This window comes from Beta vulgaris, chromosome 3 (genome assembly GCF_026745355.1).
Source record: "Beta vulgaris subsp. vulgaris cultivar EL10 chromosome 3, EL10.2, whole genome shotgun sequence".
NCBI classification, from domain to species: Eukaryota; Viridiplantae; Streptophyta; class Magnoliopsida; order Caryophyllales; family Amaranthaceae; genus Beta; species Beta vulgaris.
The window spans coordinates 25,793,128-25,819,011 of NC_079204.1; the positions used below are offsets into that span (position 1 = coordinate 25,793,128).

The 25,884-nt window shown below is 36.7% G+C and overlaps 2 protein-coding genes and 1 non-coding gene across 3 annotated transcripts; all 3 read right to left on the reverse strand.

Annotated features, from left to right (window-relative positions):
- Nucleotides 1-221: 221 nt before the first annotated feature.
- LOC125496169 (small nucleolar RNA R71) lies at nucleotides 222-328 on the reverse strand. Its single transcript, XR_007272870.1, has one exon. It is a non-coding gene; the product is annotated as a small nucleolar RNA R71 (small nucleolar RNA).
- Nucleotides 329-13,861: 13,533 nt separating this feature from the next.
- LOC104906868 (protein trichome birefringence-like 4) lies at nucleotides 13,862-20,557 on the reverse strand. The gene is made up of 5 exons (XM_010695696.4): nucleotides 19,951-20,557; nucleotides 15,167-15,329; nucleotides 14,896-15,074; nucleotides 14,501-14,659; nucleotides 13,862-14,363 (listed from the first exon to the last, which is right to left on the reverse strand). The coding sequence occupies exons 1-5, from the start codon at nucleotides 20,367-20,369 to the stop codon at nucleotides 14,027-14,029; spliced, it is 1,257 nt and encodes a 418-aa protein (XP_010693998.1). The 5' UTR covers nucleotides 20,370-20,557; the 3' UTR covers nucleotides 13,862-14,026.
- Nucleotides 20,558-24,559: 4,002 nt separating this feature from the next.
- On the reverse strand, nucleotides 24,560-25,678 carry LOC104906887 (uncharacterized). Its single transcript, XM_010695718.1, has one exon. The coding sequence runs from the start codon at nucleotides 25,676-25,678 to the stop codon at nucleotides 24,560-24,562; it is 1,119 nt and encodes a 372-aa protein (XP_010694020.1).
- Nucleotides 25,679-25,884: the final 206 nt, after the last annotated feature.

Sequence of the window (25,884 nt, forward strand, 5' to 3'; positions counted from 1 at the left end):
CATAATGCCCTCGAGAGCACTTGAGGAAGTTTCTTGAGTTTTGCTCAACGGTGAAGCACAATGGAGTCACACAAGACTTCATCCGCCTAATCATGATCAAGTTCTCCTTAAGAGATGAAGGATCACGTTGACTCATGGATTTACCTTCTAACTCGCTCACCATATGGGAACAAGTCACCAAAGCTTTCTTGGGCCTATTTTATTCATTGCAAAAAACGATCAAAATGAGAGCTAAGATTGTAATATTGAATGATAAAGAAGGTGAGAGTCTAAATGAAGCATGAGAGAGATTCAAAAGTCTCTTGAGGGAGTTTCTACACCATGACATGGGGATGGAGATGCAACTCCATTGCTTCTATAATGGATTTTCTTCTCACAACAAGATAATCCTAAACGCGGGAGCGGGTGGACCCATAATGATGAAGGGGGCGGATGAAGCTCTTCAAGAAATTGAGCATGTGGTTCAAAATGACCGAGATTAGAACAAAGGGGAGCGTGCTTCAACCTCCAAGAGAGGTGGAAGGTATGAAGTTGATAGAGTTGATTTACTCACTTCTAAAGTATATGCTTTAGTTAATCAATTAAAATCATCTACTATGTCCCCCTTATCATCTGATCTTTTCATGCTTGGTCACTCCCAAAACCCCAACTCACGTTCCCCTCCTAACATGTTTCATGTGAATAGTTATGGGAACACCCCTCATTCCGGTCATACTAACATTACCATGCATTTCTTCTTTTATGATACTTGTGGAGCATATGACCATCATTCTTCCCAATGCAATTTTGTAGACTCTAACACCACTTCTCTTTCCTCCAGGGAACATGTTAATGCTCTAAACCAAAAATTTGACCCATATTCTAACACCTTTAATCCGGGTTGGCGTCATAACCCAAATTATGGGTGGAAGAACCAAGGTCAAAGCTCTAATCAAAATGGATTTCAAAATGTGGGTCAACATGTTAATCAAAACCAAGGCCAACATGGATACAACCAAGGTCAATTTTTTGGTTCGTATTAATCAAAGCCAATATTCAAATGCTAGACCTCCCCCGGGATTTCAAGGAAATCAAAGGCCTAACTATAACTTCCCTCCACAAGCGCCACTTCAATCGGGACCGCCCACCACCCCCACTAATCTAGAGAGTATGATGCAAACTTTCATGACTAATTAAGCTAAAGAGACTAGTGAGTTGAGAGAGAGTATAAAAGAAATGCAAGTTCATAATAAAATGCTTGAAACTCAATTGGCTCAAATGGCGGGTTCTATGAAAAGTGCTTCCACTACCCAACTCCCTAGCCAAGGTGTAAAATCCCAATGAACAAGCCCATGCTATAATCCCTACGAGTGGTAGGCGATTTGGGGATGTGTGTGTAAATGGGGGTGAGGCAAGGAAAGATGAGAAACAGTTGACTAATGACTTGATTGATGATGGCAATGAGAAAGATGATGACCCCCCCCCCCCTTACACCACCACTAGAAGCCACAAACGATAAGCTGTCACAAGTAACCTACCTCCTTACGTAGCAAAACTCCTCTACCCAAGCAGGTTTGCTACATATTCACTTATGGAACTTTGCTTACACATATTCATTGAGTTGAACTTTTATTTGATGAACTTGAACTTGATTTTCATTTTTAAGCTCTTCTCCATATGTTCATATAGTTGGCAATTATTACTTTTTAGAGTGACATATTTCATATTAAGAACACTAGCTCCACAGGAACTTGTGAGTTCAACATAAAAATTAAAAAATCATCTTTAACCTGTTTTTCGGGAACAAACAAGTTAGTCTCATAATAAATATGTTCACTCTTTATAACTCGTTATATATCATTTTGCTATACGCTCTGTGTGTTTAATAATTAGAGGTGCATTTTAACACAACCTCATCGCTTTTTATTTTTAAAGTTCCTTAGATGATTCTTAATGCTTTTAATTCCAAAACACTTAAATCAAATGCTTAAGAACATAATACCAGTGTTTCTCCTTTGAAGATCTCATAGGATGTCTTGTTGCTCAACTTCTAATCATTCCTTTATTGATGATTTCGCAAGTGATATTGATTGATTTTTCTTGCTTGTTCCTTATTCATGTATATATCATCAAACTCATCAAGAATTGTAATCAAGTTCCTAGGCAATGCCATCATATGGAATCTTCTATCCAAAAGATAATCTGCGGAACTTTCTTTTTAATTTAAGAAACTTGTTCCCAATGTGTTCGTTCCTTTGATGGAAGAACATGAACTTGTTCCTTCATTTTGGGTTAACATAAACTAAGAAATATAATCTGTAAAACAAGCCCAAAAAGAGATACTTTAAAAGATTTAAATTTTTTTATTAAAATCGTTCCATAACAAAAAAATTCATTAAAATGATTTAACTTAGTCAAAATCTTTTTTTTTTTTTTTTGTTAAAACCTTCCTAAATTTTAGCCTTAAACTTCTATTATCATTTGAAAATGAACATCAGTTAATAAATCTGTTGATTCATGCTTAATTACTATGTTCGTGTTATTATATTAGAGTTCGTTTGAATCAATTTAGTTGTGCCAATACGTTTGTTCCTTTCAGAGGAACTGACGATCATTCTCTTATTACATCCATAAGTTCCTTTATCAATATTAATTATATCCGTAGACAAACATACAAAATATAGTTATACTTGCACCAAAACTTGAATAGAAGTTAGATTGAAATAATTCATATATATGTAACAACCAAAAAAACAACTTCCCTTTCATAACCTTTTACAGTCATGTATTAAATCGAAAATCAAATTTGAGAATAATAATGACCAAGATATATAGTATGTAAAGATTATTACCCAATTTTCTAGGAAATATATTTAACCTTTTACATACTTTTTCTAGATTTTGTAGTCATAGGAACTCATGTCTAGAACTACTTTCTAGAAACAACTAACCTCTACATCAAGAGATCTCAGTTCCTTTCATATTACCTGCAAAATAAGCAAGTTCTTGGTTTTTGGTACCCAAATATATCTTGGGTCTTTTCTTGTTAGTAGGAGCAACATAAAATATCCATATTTTGATGCACGCACATATCTACTGGCCACTACTAACAAAGAACATCATATACTGACATAAGAAATATTTTAAATATTCATGATGCATAATAACACTATCATTTGGTAAATAAATAATAATATGAGCGCGATATAACATGCCAAAAATAATGAATTTTCCTTAAGATGAAAAATCAAGTTCCAGAGACACAAATATGCATTGTTCCGTATAACTTGTTCCTTCAACTATTTCTAGTATATGATTCTTTGATATTTTAAAGAAATTGGAAATCTGAATTTTGTCTTTAGAAAATAATGTTAAAGTTATCCTAAATTTCTATAAAAACATCAAAGTCAAATAAAACAATCTTACTAGAAATAATATACGGAACAAGTTCCAATGTAATATATGCGTATAAAGAATATCTCATGGAAGAGATACTTACATCAAAGGGGTTGTTCATAATCCTTGAGTGACTTTTAATTGTGTATAAAAAGTCAGCCTTCAATTATTCCTTTGAATACATCGGGTGGAGTTCCTTTCTCGTACGTGTCTTTCTTCTTGCAGGAACTTAACTCAGCAGGGTTTCCTGCTTATCAATGAGTTCCGACTCTGATACCAATTGTTATTTCACTAGGAACACTACAAGAGGGGGGGTGAATTGTAGTATGGAACTTATTGCCTAAATAATGCGGAATTTAAAACTAAGCAATAAGGAACTAAAAGTGAAGAGAGATTTTCACGTGAAAACTTCTTATCTCAATACAAGAAGAAAAACCACGGCCTACTCAGGATTTAAACTCTTCACTATAATAGGAAATCTCCTATGATTCAACCTATTACATACTCAAGTTCCACTCGGAACTCCAACTCTCTCACAATCTCCACTCTATACTTTAGACATAACTCTAAGTCTTTAAGGAGTTCCCACAACTTTACTCAAACCCTTCACCCCTAGATAGACTTCACCCTAAGTATATGCATACACAACAAGAACTTACTCAAGTTCCTAACTCGAACTTACTAGTTCCTAACTCGAACTTGATACAAGAATTCACTCAAACCCTTTACCAAGTTCCCATGACAAGAGTTCACTCAAACCCTTTAACCCCAAACTCAAATACAGATGCTTGATAATTTAGTTTAACTCTAGTATATAGAAACTAAAGAATTGTAAAGGAACAGCTCGTGGAACTTGGAACTAACCAAGAACTGACTCAAACAAGGAATAGAAATATATAATTCTTTTGTAACGCTATTCCTTAAGCCAAACTTATGAAATGACATAAGTCTAACACTATGGAAAGACACTGGTCAGACAATTTGAAACTCAAAAGAACTTGTATATTTATAGCAGTCTTTTGGAATGAACGTGGGATTAATCATGTATTTAGTGGTTAAACCATTATCCCGTGATGTTCCTTACCAGGAGGAACACGTTCCTCAATCATCCCATGATCTCCATGATCACTGTTAAACGTGGGAGAGAATTAAGTTACTGCTCCTTAATTTTAGCAACCACTTTAAGCATTAAATTGAAAATCTGATTTAATTAAAAACATTTTATTTAATACAAATTAAAATCTTTTATAAAAATATTATCTTTAAATTTTCCATAAAAACCGAAAAGAATTTTTATTATCTTTGGAAAAATAAAATCTTTTCCTTAAAAAGATTTTCCTTAAAATCAGATTTTTCCTTAAATAAAAAAGGTTACCTATAATCTAGGCATAATTTACTCAACTGACATATGTATCGTTGTAATGCTTCATCCTAAGTCTATTTCCTTTTAATAATTAGTTCCTTTAACTTAGATTAAAGACTACCACGTCTGTTCCTTTAGAGAGGAACAGACAGACAATTTCTTTAACAATACTCATTATACGTATTATAAATCTAGGCTTTTTATTTTCCAAAAACTGAAAAGATAAAATTAAATTAATTAAAATCAGATTCCTAAAGAAACCGATTTTATTAAACTTATCTTTTATTTAAAACTAAAACTTATCTTTTATTTTAAAACTAAAACTATCCTAAAACAACAATGCATATTATTTATAAATAATTAACCAGTAGAGATTTATTAAGAAAAAACTCAATAAATTCATTATAGATAATATGCATCAGATTTATTGACTCTTAAATACTTTTGACTCTAAGTTCCTTTGCCCTTACGAGTTCCTTTAGACCTTGTTCCATTACCATTCACGTTTCCACATACTTACATGAATCCTAGAAAATAAACTCATATTTTCTGCCTTCATGAACCATGCTGCTCCAACTCAAGAACCACATGTTGATAGCTCCACATTTGGAACTTCGGTGTGTTAGTTCCTTTAAGGAACTTCGCACTCATAGTTCCTGCTCAGGAACTTCTTGTTTCAACTCTGAAACGTTATATTGCTGCTCCCACTTGGGAACTGCTCAAGAACTTCATATTCAATGTTCCTTTTAGAATGTACCTAGGAACCGCTCTATTTGTGCTCCTTATAGGAACTCTTTTAGGAACTTCACTTGTTGGAAAACCTTCATGAAGTGATATATTCAACCTTTGATGCCTTGTTTCATGTTAATGTTATATGCACATCTCAAAAAAACATGTTAGTTAGATAATCATCATTTGTTTATAATCATCAAAACACTACATGACTCACCAAACACCAAGACCCACCCCACCAACTTTGTCGAGCATTTTGTAATTCGTATGATCCAACACCGGGACGACACTTCGCACCGGTCCGGCATTGTTATGGGGGGATGATCACACTCATTACCCATCATTTTGGTTTTGGTGATGAGCTTGCCACCCTCTCCCCTATTTCTAATAATGATATCTACCTAAACATCAACCAATTGCGAACCATGAACTTCATCCGCCAAGGTGGCAATGAATCTCGTCCCTACGTCCTTTTGGTAGGGTCGGAGAAACCCTCATGGTGGCCACTTTTTAGCCCTTATATCACTTTTCTTAGGAGAGACACGCCCAATACGCCCAATCCCTATTACATTTATAGAACTATTAGGGATCAAGGGCCATAAGAACCCCAAGGAGGTGTTGATAATAATAATCCATCTCCACGACACCCTCCTTCCCGAGCCGGCCCCTCTTCTTCTCATGCCGACTCCTCCTCCGCCCAAGGTGAACCCTCTTTTGACATGTCTTCAATTGAGGCTCAGCTAGCCAACCTTGCATTGTCTCAATCCCAAGGATTTAGTCACCTCAATGACCAATACCAAAGGATGAGACAAGACATTGACAATATCATGCTTCAACAAAATAAAATATTTCATTATCATGTGGAGCAAGGTCTAGTTCAGCCATTTGCCAACTACCCCAACATGCCGCCCCAATATGGGCCGATTCCGGGGTGAAACAATGGTCAACCGATCTACCCCTTTTGCCCCCCTCGACCACAACCATATGACTACACGACGTCAGGTCGGACCAAAGGGACGATCCTTCCTATACTCTTTTGACGATCCTACACTTGATGGGGGTTGGTCCCCCCATGGTCATCCCGCCTCCCAACTACCGGGAGATGGCCTAGTGGATGAGGATTAGGATCCTCATAATCTTTCCCCCGCCCTCTCCCCTATGTGTATGCTTGGCACACTGAGGAATGTGTTTTTTATAATATTGGGGGGGGGGGGTTGCTTTCACTTAATATTGAAAGGGCATGGATGTTTAAAAAGGGTAGTGAATGGCTAAGTGTCTAGAGGGTAGGTTTTATTTTTGGGGTGTACTTCATGAGAGTTAGAATTGTGTAATGTATAGTGTTGATAATTGATGAGTGATTTTTGAGTTTGATGATGTGATTTTAAAAAAAAAAAAAAGACAAAAAAATTGAAAAGAAAAACAACAAAAAAACATATGAATCAAGGCAAATTTCTTCTTTTATTTATTTCTTTTGCTCTTGAGTTGAGAACAATATCATTGAAACTCTACTCTTTTGAATGCTTTTATTATTAAATGTTAAAAGTTCGCATGGTTTGAGATGGTTATGGTTGATTTTAGGATACTTTATGTTAAGGTAGTAGTTAGAACTTTTTGAGAGCACAAAACCCTAATTCATGGATTGTGGTATGATGGTGTTCCTCTCTCTAGTGATCTGAAACCTAAAAGGTAGTATTTGCTTGATAACCCCATATGAGGACTTTAAAAAAAAAATTAGGATACTCTATGTTAAGTTAGAGGCTAGAACTTTTTGTGAGCACAAAACCCTAATTCATGGATTGTGATATGATGGTGTTGCTCTCTCTACTGATTTGAAACTTTAAAGATAGTATTTGCTTGATAAACCCATGTGAGGACTTTTTTTATCAAAAAAATAACATTTATTCTGAGTGCATGGATACTCGACATTCCATACTTTTACCGAGAACTTGACTCTGATCTATCCAAGATCGTGATCGAGCCAATCTAGGGAAAGATAAAGGCGTTCATTTCAGTGACCTTTTTTTATTTTGTTATAGTTTTAGGCTCTTCATTCTTGTTTTTTTTTTTATCTTTTTCTTGATTTTGTTTTTATTTTCATTTTCCCTTCATCTTAATCCTTTGAGCCTTATCCTTTTCTTTTATTACCTTAATACAAGTCAATTAGCTCCTTGTTTTATTTTTCCCTTGTAGTGAATAGTGAAGTTAGACAGATTGTCTCGAGTGGTATTTGTAAAATAAATTAGGGAAAGAAAAAAGATGAGATTCTTATGGTATAGTAGAAATTTTGTATATATATTTGAATAAATGCAATTGCAACTTCTTAGAAAAAGCCACCCAAAGTCAAAGAAGACGGGAAAAATTAAAAGAAAAAAGAAAGAAAACTTAAAATTGTTCTCCATTGTCATGTTTTTGAATAAGTTTGGGGAATCTTATCCCTAAATGGTTGAGTATGATTTGTGATTTATGGTGAGTAACTCTTTCGCTCCAATTAAAACTTCACTATATTACGATTGAGCACCACTATCCAAATTTATTCACACCCTTTACCCCCTAGCCTACGTTACCACCTTTAAAAAGACCTTTTGACCTTAGAGGGTTGAGTCATTGTCGGTGGCGGAAGATTGTAATCAAGCCTATTGAGTGAGTGTGCCATGTCGAGATGTCGAGTAACCTTCTCTTATTCTATTTCTTGTTACATCTATTGGCTCCATTCTTTAGAGTTTAGAGAAGCTACCTTGAATAGCGAATTTGAAACTAGTTGAGAGAACGTGGTATATATGGTTGTAGAATTTGAGGAAATGTGCTCTATCTAGTTCTCTATGCTTATTGTATGGTATGTTTTAATCAACCTATGGACATCTTTGAACATTCTTACTTTTAGTGTCTAGAAATCATTGCATCCATTTGTGTTTGCTCCTTTTCGAAATCTCACTTAAGAGCACCTTTTTTTTTATTCTAATCTAGAGTTATGGGTCAAACTCTTAGAAAGCCCTTATGAGAGCATTACTCGTCCTCATTGGCAACTTGGGGGTTTAAAAGCCTTGTCACTTGCACTAAACGTGAACGTGATTCCTACGAAAATGAGTTAGTTCATATATTTTCCTTTTTGCTTTGTATCATTTCTTTCCTTTCGATTTCTTTTTGCACTTTGCTTGAGGACAAGAAAACATTCAAGTTTGTGGGAAGTTGATGAGTGAGATTTATCTCACTCTTAGCGTAGTTTTTTAGGCTATTTTAGTTGTTTCATTTTGCATTTTAGTTTCCTTTTCTTTAATTTCACCTCTTTTTCTATCTAACTTTCTCTTAGCACGTGTACATGTATTTGCATCCACATCCCCTACTCTTCTATTTGATCTTTGATGTCTACGAACTCCACCTCCTACAAGCTTAGAGGGGAGCAAAGAAAGGGAAGCAAGGAGGAAGAACTTTTCCCGGGAAGCCCAAGGACCGCCCAAGCAAAGCAGCCTGCCGGAGCTCTAGACAGCCCGCCCCGGACATCCTGGTCTGCCGGGGCTCTATGGCTGCCCACCCGGGATCATAAGTGGCCAGACATTCTGCCTCGTCTGTGGAAATTGGCGCACGCCCGGGGTATAAGCCCGAGACTACCTATCCTCCACCACCCGAGCTTTGTAACTAGCGCGCCTTGGCTCCTTCCAACAACTCGTTCGGGCCCTGTCTAGCTCGCCCAGGCCACTGGCAGTTGGGCCTTTTTGGGATTTCTTTCTTTTTACGACTTTTCGAATAAAGGGGGTATAAATACTTCTCTACCCTATTTTGAAACAAAATTCCTGATTTTAGAACCCTAATCTTGTTTACTAGTGTAGGAGAGAGAAAACTTGGCTCAAGAGGTTTAATTTAGAGATTGAAAATGAATGAAAAAGTGACAATTTCTTAGAAGTTTCTTGTTTCCTTAGTAATCCTCTCAACCCTTTCATTCTTTCTCATTGTTTTTATGGATTTCTACTTTGTTAGTTTCATATTTTCATTATTTAATCTTCATGCTTAATAGTTAATCTAGATTAAACTTCTCTTTTTCTACTTATTTCTTCTCGTTTGTTCACTAGATCTTGCTTTAAATTATTGATTTTTAGTTATTTTTTTTTTGCTATTTTTAGATTGGTGATTTATTGCTAGTTTTTACATGCTTATAATGTCTAGTAGTATAATGGGTAGTGAGTAGTTCATTAACTAAGATTGGAGTAGTCCAATCATTGTTTCGTTCCCTCCTATCTTTATGAGTAGAGTTTATTGTGTTGGTGATGCTTGATATATGTGCAATTTCAATTTTTGATGTTGATTGGTGACTTGATTGATGTGAGCTTCATCACCTTTTGATCCTTTGTTGCTCATTTAATGGTTTACTTTTATGTAAATGACCTTCGTCATTGATTGATTAGTTGTTGCACGTCACTTATTGATTGATATTGACTTAGGTTTGATTTCAATTCCTAACTTGACCTAGTTAGGTAATAATGTCTCGAAACATAAGTTTTGTTGTCATAATTAGGACTCTAAACTTGCTAACTACAATTTTAGAGCTATTTAGGTTTGTTTTTGTTGCCTTTGCATACCCGCAGTGCATGTCAACCCCCCTTATCTCTACTTGGTTGTTGGATGTGAATTTATGATTGTGGTGATTTTCCATTCCTAGTGTTTTTCCTAATTTCATTCCAATGGTTGTAATCACTATGTTCAACCAAAACTTGACCATTTCTTAGTCTTAGCTTACTCTTAGCGATTCTATCTTAATGAGACCTTCTATCCTTGTGGTTCGACCCTTGCTTACAGTTGACTAGTTTAGGTGGATAGTTAGATTTTATTTGACATTAGGGGAGTAGTAACGCCCTAGTTTTTCCCACGTTCAGGCGGGATCATTAGGATCGGACAACGGATCCATCTTAAGCGCCTACTATAATTATCAAATACGGGAGCTGATTATGGCTAAGGAAGAGCGTACGTTCTAAAAGATTCATAGTCGGGAATGAAATAGACATGGACACTCTGGGACTTGGGAATGGAGCAAGAAACAAGGTGCAAAAAAACTTAGAGAGAGAATGGGGAGACAATTTGTGGAGAGAGAGAAATCACAAATGATTGGAAAGGTACGGAAATGAAGCTCCCCTCCCTCCATATTTTTAACTAGTTTCCCATCGCTGTGTCACGATAACCTGTTGACCACTCAGAATGGGTTTCAAAAGATTGGGCTACAGGGAGAGAGGCCTAGAGATGAGGCTTCAGACCAAAGGCCCAATTTTCTTCAAAACCACAAAATCAAACGATCAACGGGCAACGGTCAATAGTCAAAGATCAACAGTCAAATGTCAACGGTCAAAGGTCAACGATCAATCACCCAGCAACAACCAAATATTTTGCCTAAGTGTCTCAGCCTTCTCCAAATTTCCCCGAGTATGGCACCAGTTAGACCTTCTCGGTCATGCCAGAAGTCCTAGTGTCAAGCTAAATGGCCAAGTACCTCAGATACCCATGTCGGTGTTGCAACCATGGAAGGCGTAGTAGCCAAAAAAAATGGCTAAGCACCTCAATACCCAACTCGGGATCCTCATATGAAGGGCTCATTAGCCCCCGAGTTAGTTCATCACCTTTCTTGGCCAGTCCAAGGGGATCAGTACTTAGCAAAAAAATGGTTAAGCACCTCAATACTCAACTCGGGATCCTCATAGGACGGGCTCATTTTCCCCTTAGTTGGTACATCACCTTTCTTTGCGTCCAAGGGGATCACTACTTAGCCAAAAAATGGTTAGGCACCTCAGTACCCAACTCGGGATCTGTCTTGGCGATGCCAAGGGGATCAATACTTAGCCAAAAATTAGCTACGTACCTAATTACCCAACTCAAGATCCTCATACAAAGCGCTATTAGCCCCCGAACTGCTGGATAACCCTTCTCCGCCATGCCAAAGGGATCGATACATAGCCAAAAAAAATGGCTAAGTACCTCATTACCCCATCTGGATACTCAGCGGAAGGGCTTATTAGCCCTCGAATTGAGGCACTATCCTCCTTGACCTTATTGGGGAGTCAAAAAAGGCCAAGTACCTGAACCCCAATTTTAAGTTCCCCTCTTAAACAAGGTAGAGTACCTCTCGGGGTCACCAAGAGCTTAAGACGTCCCTACCAACTTTGGAAAACATGTCCCTCGTCTAGGGGTTCTTGGGATCAAGACCAAGGCTCCCACACCGACTCGGGAGCAAACCCCCGAGGTCATGCGGAGTCCCGCACAGGAACAACGGGTGAGCTTGGGGAAGCACTCTCTCCCCTCCTTTTAGGGGACACTTGTTGTGAAGCTTAAGGACTCCCTACCAATTCGGGAAACATATCCCCATCTCAGGGTGCTTGGGATCCAGCCAAAGCCCCTACATCGACTCGGGAGCATGTGAAACTCAGCGTAAGGTCGAAGTACCCGCTCGGGAAATAAGGATCTTCTACCCTCTCTGGGTTGTTTAGGGTCAGGCCCCCCAAGGCACCATCTCGGGATCCACCTGGTTTATCAGGGGCCATGCTGCACTTGGAAATTTTGCTGAACAACAACCTTGGACAATAAGGTTCGTCTCACATCCAGTTGTCCAACATGGGGCTAATTGTTTGGACCCACAATCTGGTCCAAGGGTGTCATGCAAATTCGATCTAAAGGATCAGCTCAACATGCTCTTAAGGGGCCAACTAGCTATTCGGGGAGAAAATAACTTTACCATAAAAGGGAGACAACTTTCCTAAAAGCATAGGTGTTTCCTCAATAGGTTATCCTATCTGGGAAATCCCCAACATTATAAAAGCAGCAGACCCAATCAATGAAGAGGTATTCAATTCTCACCTAACAAAACCAGAGCATCTCTTTCTACAATTATTCACTTTCTCTCTCTAACCCAGCACTGGCTTGAGCGTAGGAGGGGCTTTCTCGAGAATACCCCCAAGCCAGTTTTCATTGTTTTGCGAGGCTTTAACTGACGAGACTCAGGATCATACTCCAGCTTGGGATTCGACTCTCATCAATCATATATCACTTTTATGACTAGTTTCTTAGTAGAAACAAGGGGTTTTTGTTTTTCACAGGGAGAGAGAGAGTGGAAATTGGGGTTCTGAGGATTTTGCTTCTTCAATCGAGTGAAGAATAATAAAATCAATTTGAGTGGGTTTCTGATGTTTTGGTGAAGAAGCTTTGTAGCACCAAGAATTGAAGACACGAAAGCAAGAGGAAGGAGTCCTCTGGTTGTCTCATGATGAGACACGAAATGTGGAGGGAGAAAATGACACTTTGTTTTATTTTAGAAAATCCCAAGTATCCTTAAAATATCTTCTAGTAAACTACTTTTATGTGTCGTAATATGAAACAGAACCAATATTTAGTTAAACATATAATTATTCATACTTATTCCGAAAATGTAATACAATAGTAAAACTAATGTAAATAATAAAATTTTCTTTAAACACGCTTAAGAATACAGGCTAGTACACATGATTTGGAACTATGTTTATAAAAGGTCAAGTTCTACATCCATACGAGTCTCCAGACTGGGAGATTGTTGGATATGGTACCGTGTTGAAGATCATCGGAGAATCGAGTAATCAGAACATAAACGAGTGAAGTCGACAAGCGTGCAACGAAGTGCTTTAAGTGTTGTGACAACATTGTTAGAAGCAATGCGACGAGCGGGCGTTGAGCTTTGGCATGTCATTGCATGTGAATTTGGCTCGGCTACGACAACGAGTCATAACAACGATTAAGGCATTGTAACAACAACCCACACCCGCAGGGAATGACGCGTCTATGTGCTGGCTAGCGCAATTTGCCGCCGCCTTGTGTTGTTCGTGTCATATGTCATTGATTTCTTAGTTCGATTAAGATTTTAGTATGTTCCCTAGTATAAATATTTTTATGCCTGACTTATTTATGTATACCATAGTATTCGTTAGATTCATAATGAGCGAGAATACAATATTAACCTAGAGAGACTTATAAAGAAAGATTAGAGAGTCTAGTGAGATTTTATATCTCCCTTTAATCATCATCTTACATACTAAAAGTCCTAATACAATGTTATTGTTTTTATCCAGTTTAAGAGTTTTCCAGTTTAAAAATTGTGTATTCTTTATTGCTCTAATTTCTTTATAGTTGTTTGTTACTCAAGTGGTCGAATTGTTAGCTCTTTCAATACCTATTCCTAGCAGTATAAAGCTTTTGTTAAGAGTGAAGATAAAAACAATCCAGAAAATAAGAAATAAATCAAGTGATTTCATGAACTCATATTCTTGCTCTTACCCATTAATTCAACTTCAAACTTTAAAGTAGTCTTACAAGAGAATAAATAGTGAATCTTGCACTCTATAATAGTGTCAGCTATAGTTATCTAGAATCCTTCTAGGACAGACAAAATAACAGTGTAAAATTACTTTATAAATTGTTTTATGATTTTTTTGGGTACATAACAAGCTATCATACATAAAGACGACATTAAAATTTATGATAATTTGAAGCATGCATCACTAGAGAGAGTTCTAAACAAAATAATAGAGGACAAAAAAACATTATAAAAAAATGCTATTGATGACCACTAGATACATTAGAAGAGAGCAACAAAGAAGCATACACAAGTTGGTTCCAAGAATCAGGAACACCAGGGAGGCACCAGTGCATACAATCTTGGACAATAATTCCATTCTTCCTTTTAGTCCTCGATCCACGATATATCGATGGGTGCGCATCTTTTCTATAATCGGTCATCTTCGATAGATTCATATACAAAATTGGCGTCTTCATATTAGAAATCACATGTTCAAAAGTTCTCATCAACCACGGATATGGTGTTAGTAACTTGTCATCTACGATTGGTTCTTTTTCCTTATCACATGCCCCTCCTGAATTCCATTGTTTTTCTCTGCAACAATAAGTTAATTAATCTACTAAAAAGGAAATCAAATTTACCCATTCTGTGAATATACTACATTATGATATTATGCAAAAGTAGTCCATAAGAATAATTTGAAGTATTGGTGGTGTAAAGATTAATCTTACCCGAAATGAGAAGCAGAATAGCCCACAAACAACACCTGGGTTTTATTCCTGTTAACATTTTCGTCAACCCATCTTGCCCAAGTGTTTATAGCTTTTTCGTATGCTTCTCCTACTTCCATTTTGCTATGTAAAACATTTCCTTCCTGAAAATAATTGACCCTGCAAAATAATATCTCCATTATGCTACGTTTACACAACTTTGAGCCCTCAACAACAAAAAATTAACTGTAAAAAACAGTAGATTAAGGACAATATATACAACTATGTTTCATTTTTATAATTGCATTATACAGGCTTTAGCTCTCCGTTCTTATGTAAGAATAGTCTTTAGAGTAACGCATAACGGCACAAGAAATATGAAACCGCATGAACTGGTAAGATTATCCGATCCGTACCCATTTTTTACTTTATTGGGATTCCACCAACGTCCAGTGTTAAATATGAGAAATTCAGCGTCATGGTAGTTGGAGGCACTAGCATCCATCATGTCCAGCCTCAATGTTTCTCTTTGTTGAAGTTCCCCATGTTGGACTAGAAATGGTGCTGTGATGAAGATTATGCTGCAATTATATTCCTAATTTCACGAAATAATGAAAAGAAAATTCTAATATTGGATTAATTCAATATGTAGCTCAAACAAACAATGTTTTATTATTGTCAATTTACCTCAAATTTATGGGAAATGAACCCCTTTTTCGTCGAACTCTTGGAATTTTTGAACATCTTCAAGGAACAAATTAGAGACACCAACATATTCCTATTTAGCGAATCCCCCACAAACACCAGCCTCTTTCCTCTTAACATCTCCATCATCTTCTTGGCATTAAGCCTATCATAACCATAATAGAATGTAGTTCAACCGATTTCAAGAAGCATTATTGCGTTATCACTAGATCATAAAGTCTTGTCAACAAAATGTAAAACACTACAAAAATTTATATCATCAACATCGTAACATGTGGGTAGTCTGTATGAGTTATCTGTAAAGAGATGAGAGTAAAATCAAGCCATAAAGGCCTTGAATTTGTCTTCTAATGATGCCATGAGTGTCCTATGAATAGCTGCCGTATGTTAGGCTTTTTCTAGTAAATAAACCTATAATCATGTGCACCTTTTAATGGTCATGTGAGCATGCGCAGTAATAATAAACAAGATATATTCTTCGGCTAGGATGGTAAGGTTACACTGCCATATATAAGCAGTGAAACTGTACAAATTGTGGAAAAATTAGTCATGTCAATGGAAAAGCATGTCACATATATGACACCTCTCGGACTATAGTGTGGTATCCAGCCAAGAATTTCAAAGATGGTAAGGAATACAGAAACAAAGGAAAAGAAATGATGGGAAAGAATTTGTGAATGATCAGGGGAAAGTTCCACTCAAAGTGTAACAAAGGTAAATAGGATGGAAAGAGCAAGATGAGTAATTTGCTTGCTCTAAAGCTGATGGGAACACAAGTGGTGGAGGAATAACTGCTCCAACAGCTTCAACAACTCTTAAAAATTATGCAGAGATGATTAAATTTAATATGGTCCACTCAATGAAACATGAGAGGATCCTTGATTCTGGTGCACAGTACAAGTTGCAAAATTGTGATCATCAATGCCAAAAGAACAACTCAACAAAAAACCACTCTTCCAAATGGTGAAACCTCTAAAATAACTTACAGTGTTGAAGTGAAGCTTTGTTATAGTCCGAGGTTAAAAATTTTGATGTACATTTCACATTTAGACACGATCTAATATCTGTTCAAAAGCTAGCTCAAGAGCACAAGTGTAAATTGATGTTTTTGTCCACTTATTGCATTATACAAGATGAAAGAAGTGGCGGTGAAGTAAAAGGTGTAGGAAAAGCTGAAAAAAGGTGCATAATATCTGTTGAATGATTTACGAGAGTATACTTAGGACACTGAAAGGAACTTTAGAGCAAGGAAATATAGGAATGGCAACATCGAGTGAGTTTGAAATGCCAGCTGAGATGGGGAAGAAGGTGAAGAAACTCAACATGACAACCTTGTGGCACCAAAGGTTAGGTCATGCACCCATAGAGAGAATTAAGAAAATAGCAGGCTTGAAAGGGATTTGACACATATAAGGAAGAGATGTGCATAACATGTCCTCGTTTTAGATTCACTAAAGTCCCTTTTAAACCTAGTCAATCAGGGTAAGAGAATCATTTGAACTTGTGCACATTGATTCATGGGGGCCTTACAAAGTTGGAATAAGGCAAGGGAACAAGTACTTCCTTACAATAGTGGATGATCGCACTAGAGTAGTGTGGATTCATCTCATGAAAAGAATACATGAAGCTTATAATGCCCTAACACATTTCATCAACATGGCAGGAACTCAGTACAATAAAAAAGTGAAGAAGCTTAGGTTAGATAATGCTCTAGAGTTCAAAGATAATCTATGGAAGACTCTATTTCACACTTTAGACATCGTTAAATAAACTACATGTGTGAATAGGCCTCAGCAAAATGGAAGGGTTGAAACAAGACACATACATCTCCTTGAAATGGCATAAGCTTTGCGTTTTTAGAGTGGATTACCACCACAATATTACGGAGAGTACATCCTCACTGCAATCTTCATCACAAACAGACTACCTATTGCGACTCTTGGAAATCAATCTTCATATGAGGTACTCTACTCTAATCAACTAGATTATACTAGTCTGAAAGGTGTTGGTTTGCCTTGTTATAGCCACTAATCCTGACAGAAAACATGATAAGTTTAAGCCTACCCCCCCCCCCCACCTTGTGTTTATAGGGTATCCTCGAACACAGAGAGGATATAAATTGCTAAATTTACTAAATAGTACTATGTTTGTCTAACATAGATGTTAAATTCTAAGAAGATATATACACCTATAAATTCTTCAAGCCTAAACAACGCCAAGTAACACCTTTGCAAGTCAATGAACCTGCTGCTCCATTTAGTCTTGAGGACTATGACATTGATGATAATGAACCCAGTACAAAACTCGGCCCTCAAATACAACAAACTCACACTCATACACCTTATTCAGCCCAAACGCAACCTCTCAACACCACAAATATCTTACCTTCTCAACCTGAACCTAGCCAACCTACTCCCGGACAGTCTAGTAGACCACATAAAGCACCTAGTTGGCTTAGTGATTATTACACTAGCAATCTAGCTCAATCTCCATCACCTCTTTAAATACTAAACCAACCTTTAGCTAATTTTATCTCAACTTGAGAGACAGCAAGAACCAAAAGCCTTCAAACATGGTATTACTCAATCTACTTGGATTCATTCCATGAATAATGAGCTTAATGCTCTTGAACTTAATAACACCTCGCAAACTATAGACCTTCCACCAAGAAAAAAAAGCCATTTGATGTAAGTGGCTTTATAAAACAAAATACCATCCAGATGAAAAGAAGTAAAGCTACACTTGTTCTAGAAAATAGGCAAAGGCATAGTGTAGATTATGAAGAGGCTTTTGCACCTATGGCTAAAATGGCCTACTCCTTTTTTCTTTGAACGATTGCTCGCATTTTGAAAACTTATTTTCTAAAACTCCATACTACAAAATGTATACACAATTTTGGTTGTTAGTAATTTCCAATCATTCCTGCTAAACCAGCAATAAATTGTCTTCTCGTTCCATCCGCTAAGGTTATCCATGTTATGATCCCATCAGTGGTTGAGCTTTATGGCAGTCGTGATGTTACAACTCATGCAATATGTGCGTGGTAACCACCAGGGCCGGCGCTTGGCCGGAGCAAAGTGCGTGACGGCGCAGGGCCTCGCAATAGTGGGGCCCCCAAAATGTTAGTTATTATATTTTTGTTACAGTTATATGGCAAAGAGTAGAAGATGGATAAGTGGTAAGGCTTTGTATCCCAACCAGATGCGTGGTTCGAATCTCATTACTATTATGTTTTGGCTATTATTTTTTGAAAAACTTTATGAGATGAAAACTGAAAGGTCATCTCCTTGTAGGAGTAATACGAAGCATTAAATCTTCTTTGACCAAAACCATCAGTTTCCAACTCCACCATAGCCATAAATTCCATCCTTTAAATTCATTGATTTACTCCTAATCTTTATTATTCATCACGCTTTATATATATATATATATATATATATATATATATATATATATATATATATATATATATATATATATATAATTTCAGTTTTCATTTTAATTTTGTAATTACAGTAATTGTTTCTAATTGTAAATTCACTAATGAACGAATATTTTTTTCTTTCGTCTAAATATAGGTTGTAGAGTATATATATCATCTTTACTAAGTTATAGTACAGAGTTTATTTAGATACTTAAAGGGGGAAAAAAATTAAGGGCCTCTTTCTGCGAATTCGCACAGGGCCTCCAAATTCGTAGCCCCGGCCCTAGTAACCACTATTCATTACACCAGATTTTTTGCATATATTTAACGAACAGATGAAGTATTATATTTGAAGTAACTAACATAGATTATGCACTATGGTGGACAATGCTCATTATGTACCCAAAAGAACATATTATTCATATAAAATAACATAAACTTTTTTCAACAACTTTTCAAGATTAAAAGAACACACAATTTAAAATTAAATAACATGTAATATGTCGTAATGAAAAGAACATTAAAAATGAACATCTAGTTTACATTTGATGCGATCAACATGGGCCCATCCCGAAAATGATCTTTTTAATTTGGACAAGAAAATCGGGCCACGGGTGACTTAAATATGAAAAACTAGGTTATTTATTGGCTCGGCCCAAAAAACCCGCATGGCTTGGGCCAAATTAGCAGGTTTGGCGTGGGAATTTCGAACTAGGGCTTTGGCCAGAAATGGATCACTTTTTTTGGGCCAAAACCCGAATCACCTGACCCATGACTAGTTCACATCAAAAGAAAATACTTTTTAATTTCAAATTTGAAAAAAAAAAAAACAACTTGCCAATCTTTTTTTTAAAAAAAAGTAAAACAAATTGCCAAATTTCAATAAATAAATAACAAATTTTTCCTTAAAATCATAAACTATTAAAATATGAAAATTACTTTATATAGAAGATATTCCACCATTGACCATACTCTACATGTTCCTATTTTCTCCCATGAGGGACAAACAACATATCTACTCTCCCAAATCAAGTTTTATAAGGGACCAATTAACATTAATTTGACAGCACTTAATCCCAACTCACCGACACGGAAAACAGCATCTATGTAATCCCAGATTGAACCCCTCCACCCCAAAAACTACCCATCGCCTCGCCCACGCCGACAGACAGAAGGATACTGCTGCTAATATCCTTTCACTCTTTAACTACAATTTATTTTATCCAACTCCAATAAATTCAGCTTAACTCTACTCAACTCAACAAAATTCAACCAAAAAGAACTAAATCTACCTTAAGAAAGAAAATCAAAGTAAATTACTCAAAATATAAGAATAACACACCTTGGAAGATCACACCCATGAGGTTGCCATCTATAGCTCATATAAGCAAGATCAGAGCGCCCATTCTTGAAGCAATTAAAGGCCGCATCAACATATGAGCAAGACCCGGGTGCATAAATCGGGTACGATTCATCATAAACCCATTTCCCATCATATAAATCACATGATGAACTAATACTTATGCCAACAAAATTTGACCCTTCATCCTTCAAACCCGACCCATTTACGGCCGGGCCGGGTCCGCCCGGAGAAGGGGCTGCTGTAATGAAGGAGGAAGTGTTTAGAGTTAATGATATTCCTGGTAGTGATGTAAATGGGATGGTAAGGAAAATAAGCAAAGAAAGAATTACAAGTAAAATAATCAATTGGGTAGTTCTTGATTGTAAATGGTTGGAGATTGATGTTGTTAATGAAGGCATTTTATTTTTTTTAAAAATATTGTATGATCCGTTAATTACTGTGTTTTTATGTGATAGTGCTCAAAGAAGTTGGAGAAATTCCATCAAAAAGAAATTAGAAAAAAGAGGAGAAAGAATAAGTTGGAGATGAATGGAATGAAAAAGGCTTTCTGATGTGAAAATTCTTTAATGAGCCAGGACATCAGCAATAATGAAACAAGTTAAAAGAACTCGGCCCATGATTCTTTTTCACCAAAATCTGTTTTTCTAGGAATGTCTCATAAGACAGTAGGGCATGTTCTCCCCAACTTATTTTCAATTTAATTAAGCTCTCATCAGTTCAGTTCAGTTCAGTTCAGCTCCAATCAGTTCAGTTCAGTTCAGCTCTATTCTTTTATAACCATTTTGTTAATTATTATTATTATGTTGGTATAATTTATTTTACTAATTATTCTTATTATTATTATTTTTATTATTATTATTATTATCATTAATATTATTATTATTATTATTATTTAAATATATATCATTACTATTAAGTATTATTATTGTTGTTTCTATATATTATTTTGTTTATTATAGCTTTACTCATTGTTATTACTATTAGTATTAGGAGGAACATGGTTTAGGTCAAAGCACAAATAAACCCACTTTTTTTAGCCCATAAACCAATCAAATCGCGTCAAGACGGTTTATGATGTAATTTTTGTGGTCCAACCCAATCATTATTTTTTTTTTTTTTTTTGGTAAGCAAGTAAGATTATATTCACCAAAAACACCACAATACACCCTACATCCTTAAGGGGCAGGAACACTCACTAGGCCAACCTGGCCCTTAAAACCCTATCTATTTACAAAGTTTCACTCCATTCTATATCTCTTCTACTCCACTTTACAGATTTACACATTAGTATACGTTGCTTTACAGTATATTGGATGAGATTAACTATACAATCTGTTCTAGGGACTTTATCTAACCAATAAGACTCATTCCTTGCCTTCCATATCTGGTACACAGCAGCAGCAATGGTAGTATAGAGGATCTGCTTCCTCATTTTGGAGCCAGAGTAGCCACTTCTAATCCATCTTATCCACTGACTTATGTTCCTTCTTCTATTATTTAGACCAATCCACTGAAGCAAGCCATCCATCAATCTCTTACTAAACACACAGTCAAAGAAGAGGTGGTCATGTGATTCCACTGCATCCCCACATATGCAACATTTGTTGTCAAGACTCACATGATATTGAAACAGCCTTTCCTTTGTTCTTAATCTGGCCATAATGCCTAGCCAAGCAATAAATCTATGCTTGGGAAGAGACATTCTATTCCATATCCCCTGTGCCCAAGGCACCTGTTGATCATCATCATTTATCAATTTATAAGCTGTGTTGATTGAGTAAGATCTATCCATACTCCACTGGTGCATTCCTAAAGAGTGTAACTCATCCTTTGTTTTACACAAACTCTTCACTATCCAACTGGCACCTGTTGGTGGTTGATAGGACCACCAGTTAGCATCCTTAATATACACTGAATGCACCCATCTAACCCATAACTCATCCTTCTCAGCTCCAATATGCCAAACTAGCTTCCCAACTGCAGCTATATTCCATTTTTTGATGTTTTTCATTCCCAAACCTCCCTTCTTTTTGGAAGTACATACCTTGTCCCATCTGACATGCCCACTTTTCTCACTCAGAGCTCTTCCACTCCACAAGAAGTGTCTACAGCATTCATTTATTTTGTTTAAAACACTCCCAGGCAAAACAAAAATTTGAGCCCAGTAACTATGAATGCTCATGAGAACTGAATTGACCAATTGAGCTCTCCCAGCAAAAGACAAGTTTCTAGAGCTCCACACTCTAATTCTTTGTGTCATTTTTTCAATCAAGGCTTCACAATCTGCTGCTTTGATTTTCTTAGAGCTTATGGGAACCCCTAAGTATCTGAAAGGCAAACTCTCTTTCACAAATCCAGAAAATTGTGAAATTCTCAACATCTCATCTTCTGCTATAAGTGTACTGTACAAAGCTGATTTGTTTTTATTTGCTTGCAAACCTGAAGAATCAGTAAACAACTTAATGCCTTGGAGGAGCAAGTAAGCTGATTTGGCTTCACCCTTACAAAAAAGAAGCAAATCATCTGCAAAACATAGATGATTCAGCTTCATTGTTGTGCACCCAGTAAAGAACTTAAACTCCTGCATCTCTCCAATATATGTCAGAATTCTGGTCAAATAGTCCATACATAGGACAAAGAGTAGAGGGGACATAGGATCCCCTTGCCTTAGTCCCCTCTTAGCTTCAAAATACCCTTCAGGACTCCCATTGATTAAAAGAGTAAATTTTGGAGTAGAAATACATTCCATAATGCACTTTATGAAGTGGGTAGGAAACTTCATAGCTTCTAAGGGCTCTCTTACAAACTCCCACTCAATGGAGTCATAAGCTTTCTTCAAATCAACCTTCATCATGAGCCCTTTAGCTTGATTCCTTCTATTACCAAACCTCTTAACCAGATCTTGACAAAGCAGAATGTTACTAATTATACTTCTACCATTAATAAAAGCCCCTTGGTTAGGTGATATTACCTGAGGGAGAATTCTGCTAAGCTTTGTGCAGATAAGTTTGGTAATTGTTTTATACAGCACTGAACAACAAGCAATGGGTCTAAAGTCCCCCACTGCAGCTGGACTTTTGACTTTAGGAATTAAAGTGATAGCAGTCACATTAATCTCTTTCAACATTTTGCCAGTTCTGAAAAAATCCTTCACTGCCTCAACTATGTCATGACCAATGTACTCCCAACTTTTCTTGAAGAAGCAGCTAGAATAACCATCCAATCCAGGAGCCTTATCATCAGGTATTGAAAAAATAGCATTCTTAATCTCTTCACTTGTAAAATTCAAAGTGAGTTCAAGTTGTTGTTGAGTAGATAGCACTCTACCTCTTGCTATAATAACTGGTTCTATCTTCTTTACTTCATTTCTACTGCCCAACAGTGATTGATAGTAATCCACAAAAGCTCCTACCACTTCATCAGAAGTGTTAGCCCAAGAACCATCTTCTCTTCTTATTGTGCTAATTCTGTTATGCACCCGTCTGAGTTTGATGCTCTGATGGAAGTGTTTTGTGTTGTCATCACCTTCTGTAAGCCATCTCACTTTGGCTTTTTGACTTAAAAACTTGTAAAGTTTCTATGAGCCACATGATAGGCTTCCCTTGCCTCCTTTTCTTGTTTTCTCAGTCTTATATCTTCCGGATGATTATGCAATTCCTTCTGAGCCTCAATCATAGTGCTGTAAGTCAGAGCATCTTGAATTGAAACATCACCATATTGAGATTTGTTCAGATTCTTTAGCTCTTTCTTCAATAACTTCAATTTGCTAACCACTTGGAACATTGTAGTTCCTTGAATTTGTTGTTGCCATACTCCATTCACAATATTAGCAAAATTCTCAGCCAAGCACCACATATTAAAGAACATGAAAGGTTTTTTCTTACCCTGATCCAGGAATGTTCTAATGATCAATGGGCAATGGTCATATTCCCCTTCTGGATAGATTGTGACTTCTGAAAGAGGCCAATCTGTGATCCATGCTTCATTTCCCATTACCCTATCCAATTTACAAAAAACTCTACTCATATCCTCTTGTTTATTATTCCAAGTAAAAAACTGTCCACAAGTTTTTACTTCCATCATGCTGCCTCTCTCCATACATTCCTTCATATCTACAATTTCCCTTTCTCTGACAGGAAGCCCTATTCTATCTTCTGTACTCATAAGAGCATTGAAATCACCCATGATTATCCAAGGCTTATCCCTTATATCCAGAGATATTAAATCCTTCCATAGGATTTCTCTACCCTTCCTGTCATTCAATCCATATACAAATGAGCAGAAGAACTTCTTACCACCATTAATGATCTGAATTTCAGCATGAAACATTTGGCTTGAACTAAACAGTACATTAACATGAACTGCAGTGGGATGCCATCCTAGAATAATTCTCCCATTTCCATGCCACATGTTATTTGTGGTGATACACCACCCAGGACACACTTTAAGATAAAAGTCCCCCAGTGCTGGGGCTTTTATCTTTGTTTCTAGGAAGCTAAATAGTCTGATGTTATGAGTCCCAATGAAGTTTCTCACTTCTAATTGCTTTTTGTGACTATTTAGCCCCCTCACATTCCACACAAGGATGTTATCCATCCATGGTAGGGGGCTCTCCCTCCCCCTCACCATGTACTACCCCTATTAATTCACCCTCCTGAACCTCCATTAGTTCTCCTTTCTCCTCATTTCTCAATACAACAAAAGTATTAGTTGTGTCAATTGACTCAACTACAATTGGCTCCTTTGCAATGTACCCCTTCACCTTCTGGAACCCATCTGCATCCTTCTTTCCATCATTGCCTTTCTTCACCCATACTTTCTCTCCTATTTTCTTCTGCTTCTGCTTTACACATTCCTTATGAGAATGTCCAATACCAGCACAGATATCACATCTAATAGGCCTCCACTCATAGTGCACCTTTTGTGTCATCATCACCCCTTTCTCATTTTCAAACACTATTTCTTCTGGAAGATCTTGATTCATCCTTGTTTCAATCATAATTCTAGCATATTGCAATCTATCCTTGTTAATGGTGGATTGGTCCAATTTGAGAGGTTTTCCAATACCAGCCACTAATTTAAATAAACATCTTTCACCCCAATATTTCAAATCTAGTGCTGGCAATTGAATCCAAATTGGAACAGTTTTGATATCCTCCTTTTGGAAATCCATCTCAGCGTGCCATTGTTTAACAATGAGAGGTTTCTTGTCAAAAAATTGAAAGCCATAATTCAAGACCTCATCTCTTTGATCAACATTATGAAATCGCACAAGAAAGACCCCCTTATTTACAGCTACAATTTTCTCTATCCCTTTCTTTGCCCAAACTCTACGCAAAAAGCCTTCCATAACAGGGTAAGGAGGATTTGCACCCACAACATAACAAACAACAGCACTCTCCCAATATTCAATTTCCTCCTTAACATCTTCAAATTCAATTTTGATTGCCAAAGATTCTTTAACAATACTATGATCATCATTTTGCACCTTTTCAAAATCATTCAATAAAGTTCGAGCTTGAGTTTTACCTCCATTAATGGCTTCCAGTCGACCTTGAGTCTTCTTCATGATCGTAAGCCATTCAGAGAGTGTAGCCTTCTCTCTTGATTGATTCTGCAACTCCTTCAAAGAACTGATAGGGGATAACGGTTTTTCAAATTCAGGGGTTTGAACAACCAAATCTTCAATTCCGTGCAATTCCGCCATTGATTTGTGCTTTTGTCCAGTAATTGGACTTACCGGACCTTTCTTCTTCTCTTTATTGCTGTGTTTTTCCTCCTGATTTCTTCGCTTTTGCCTTTGATCGTCCTGCCATGGCTGACGGTGTAGGATAAGAAAGGGTGTTCTTATCGTGCACCGCGAGAGAATCTTTGGCGCGAAGAATTTGATAGTTAAGTCTATATCCTTATTAT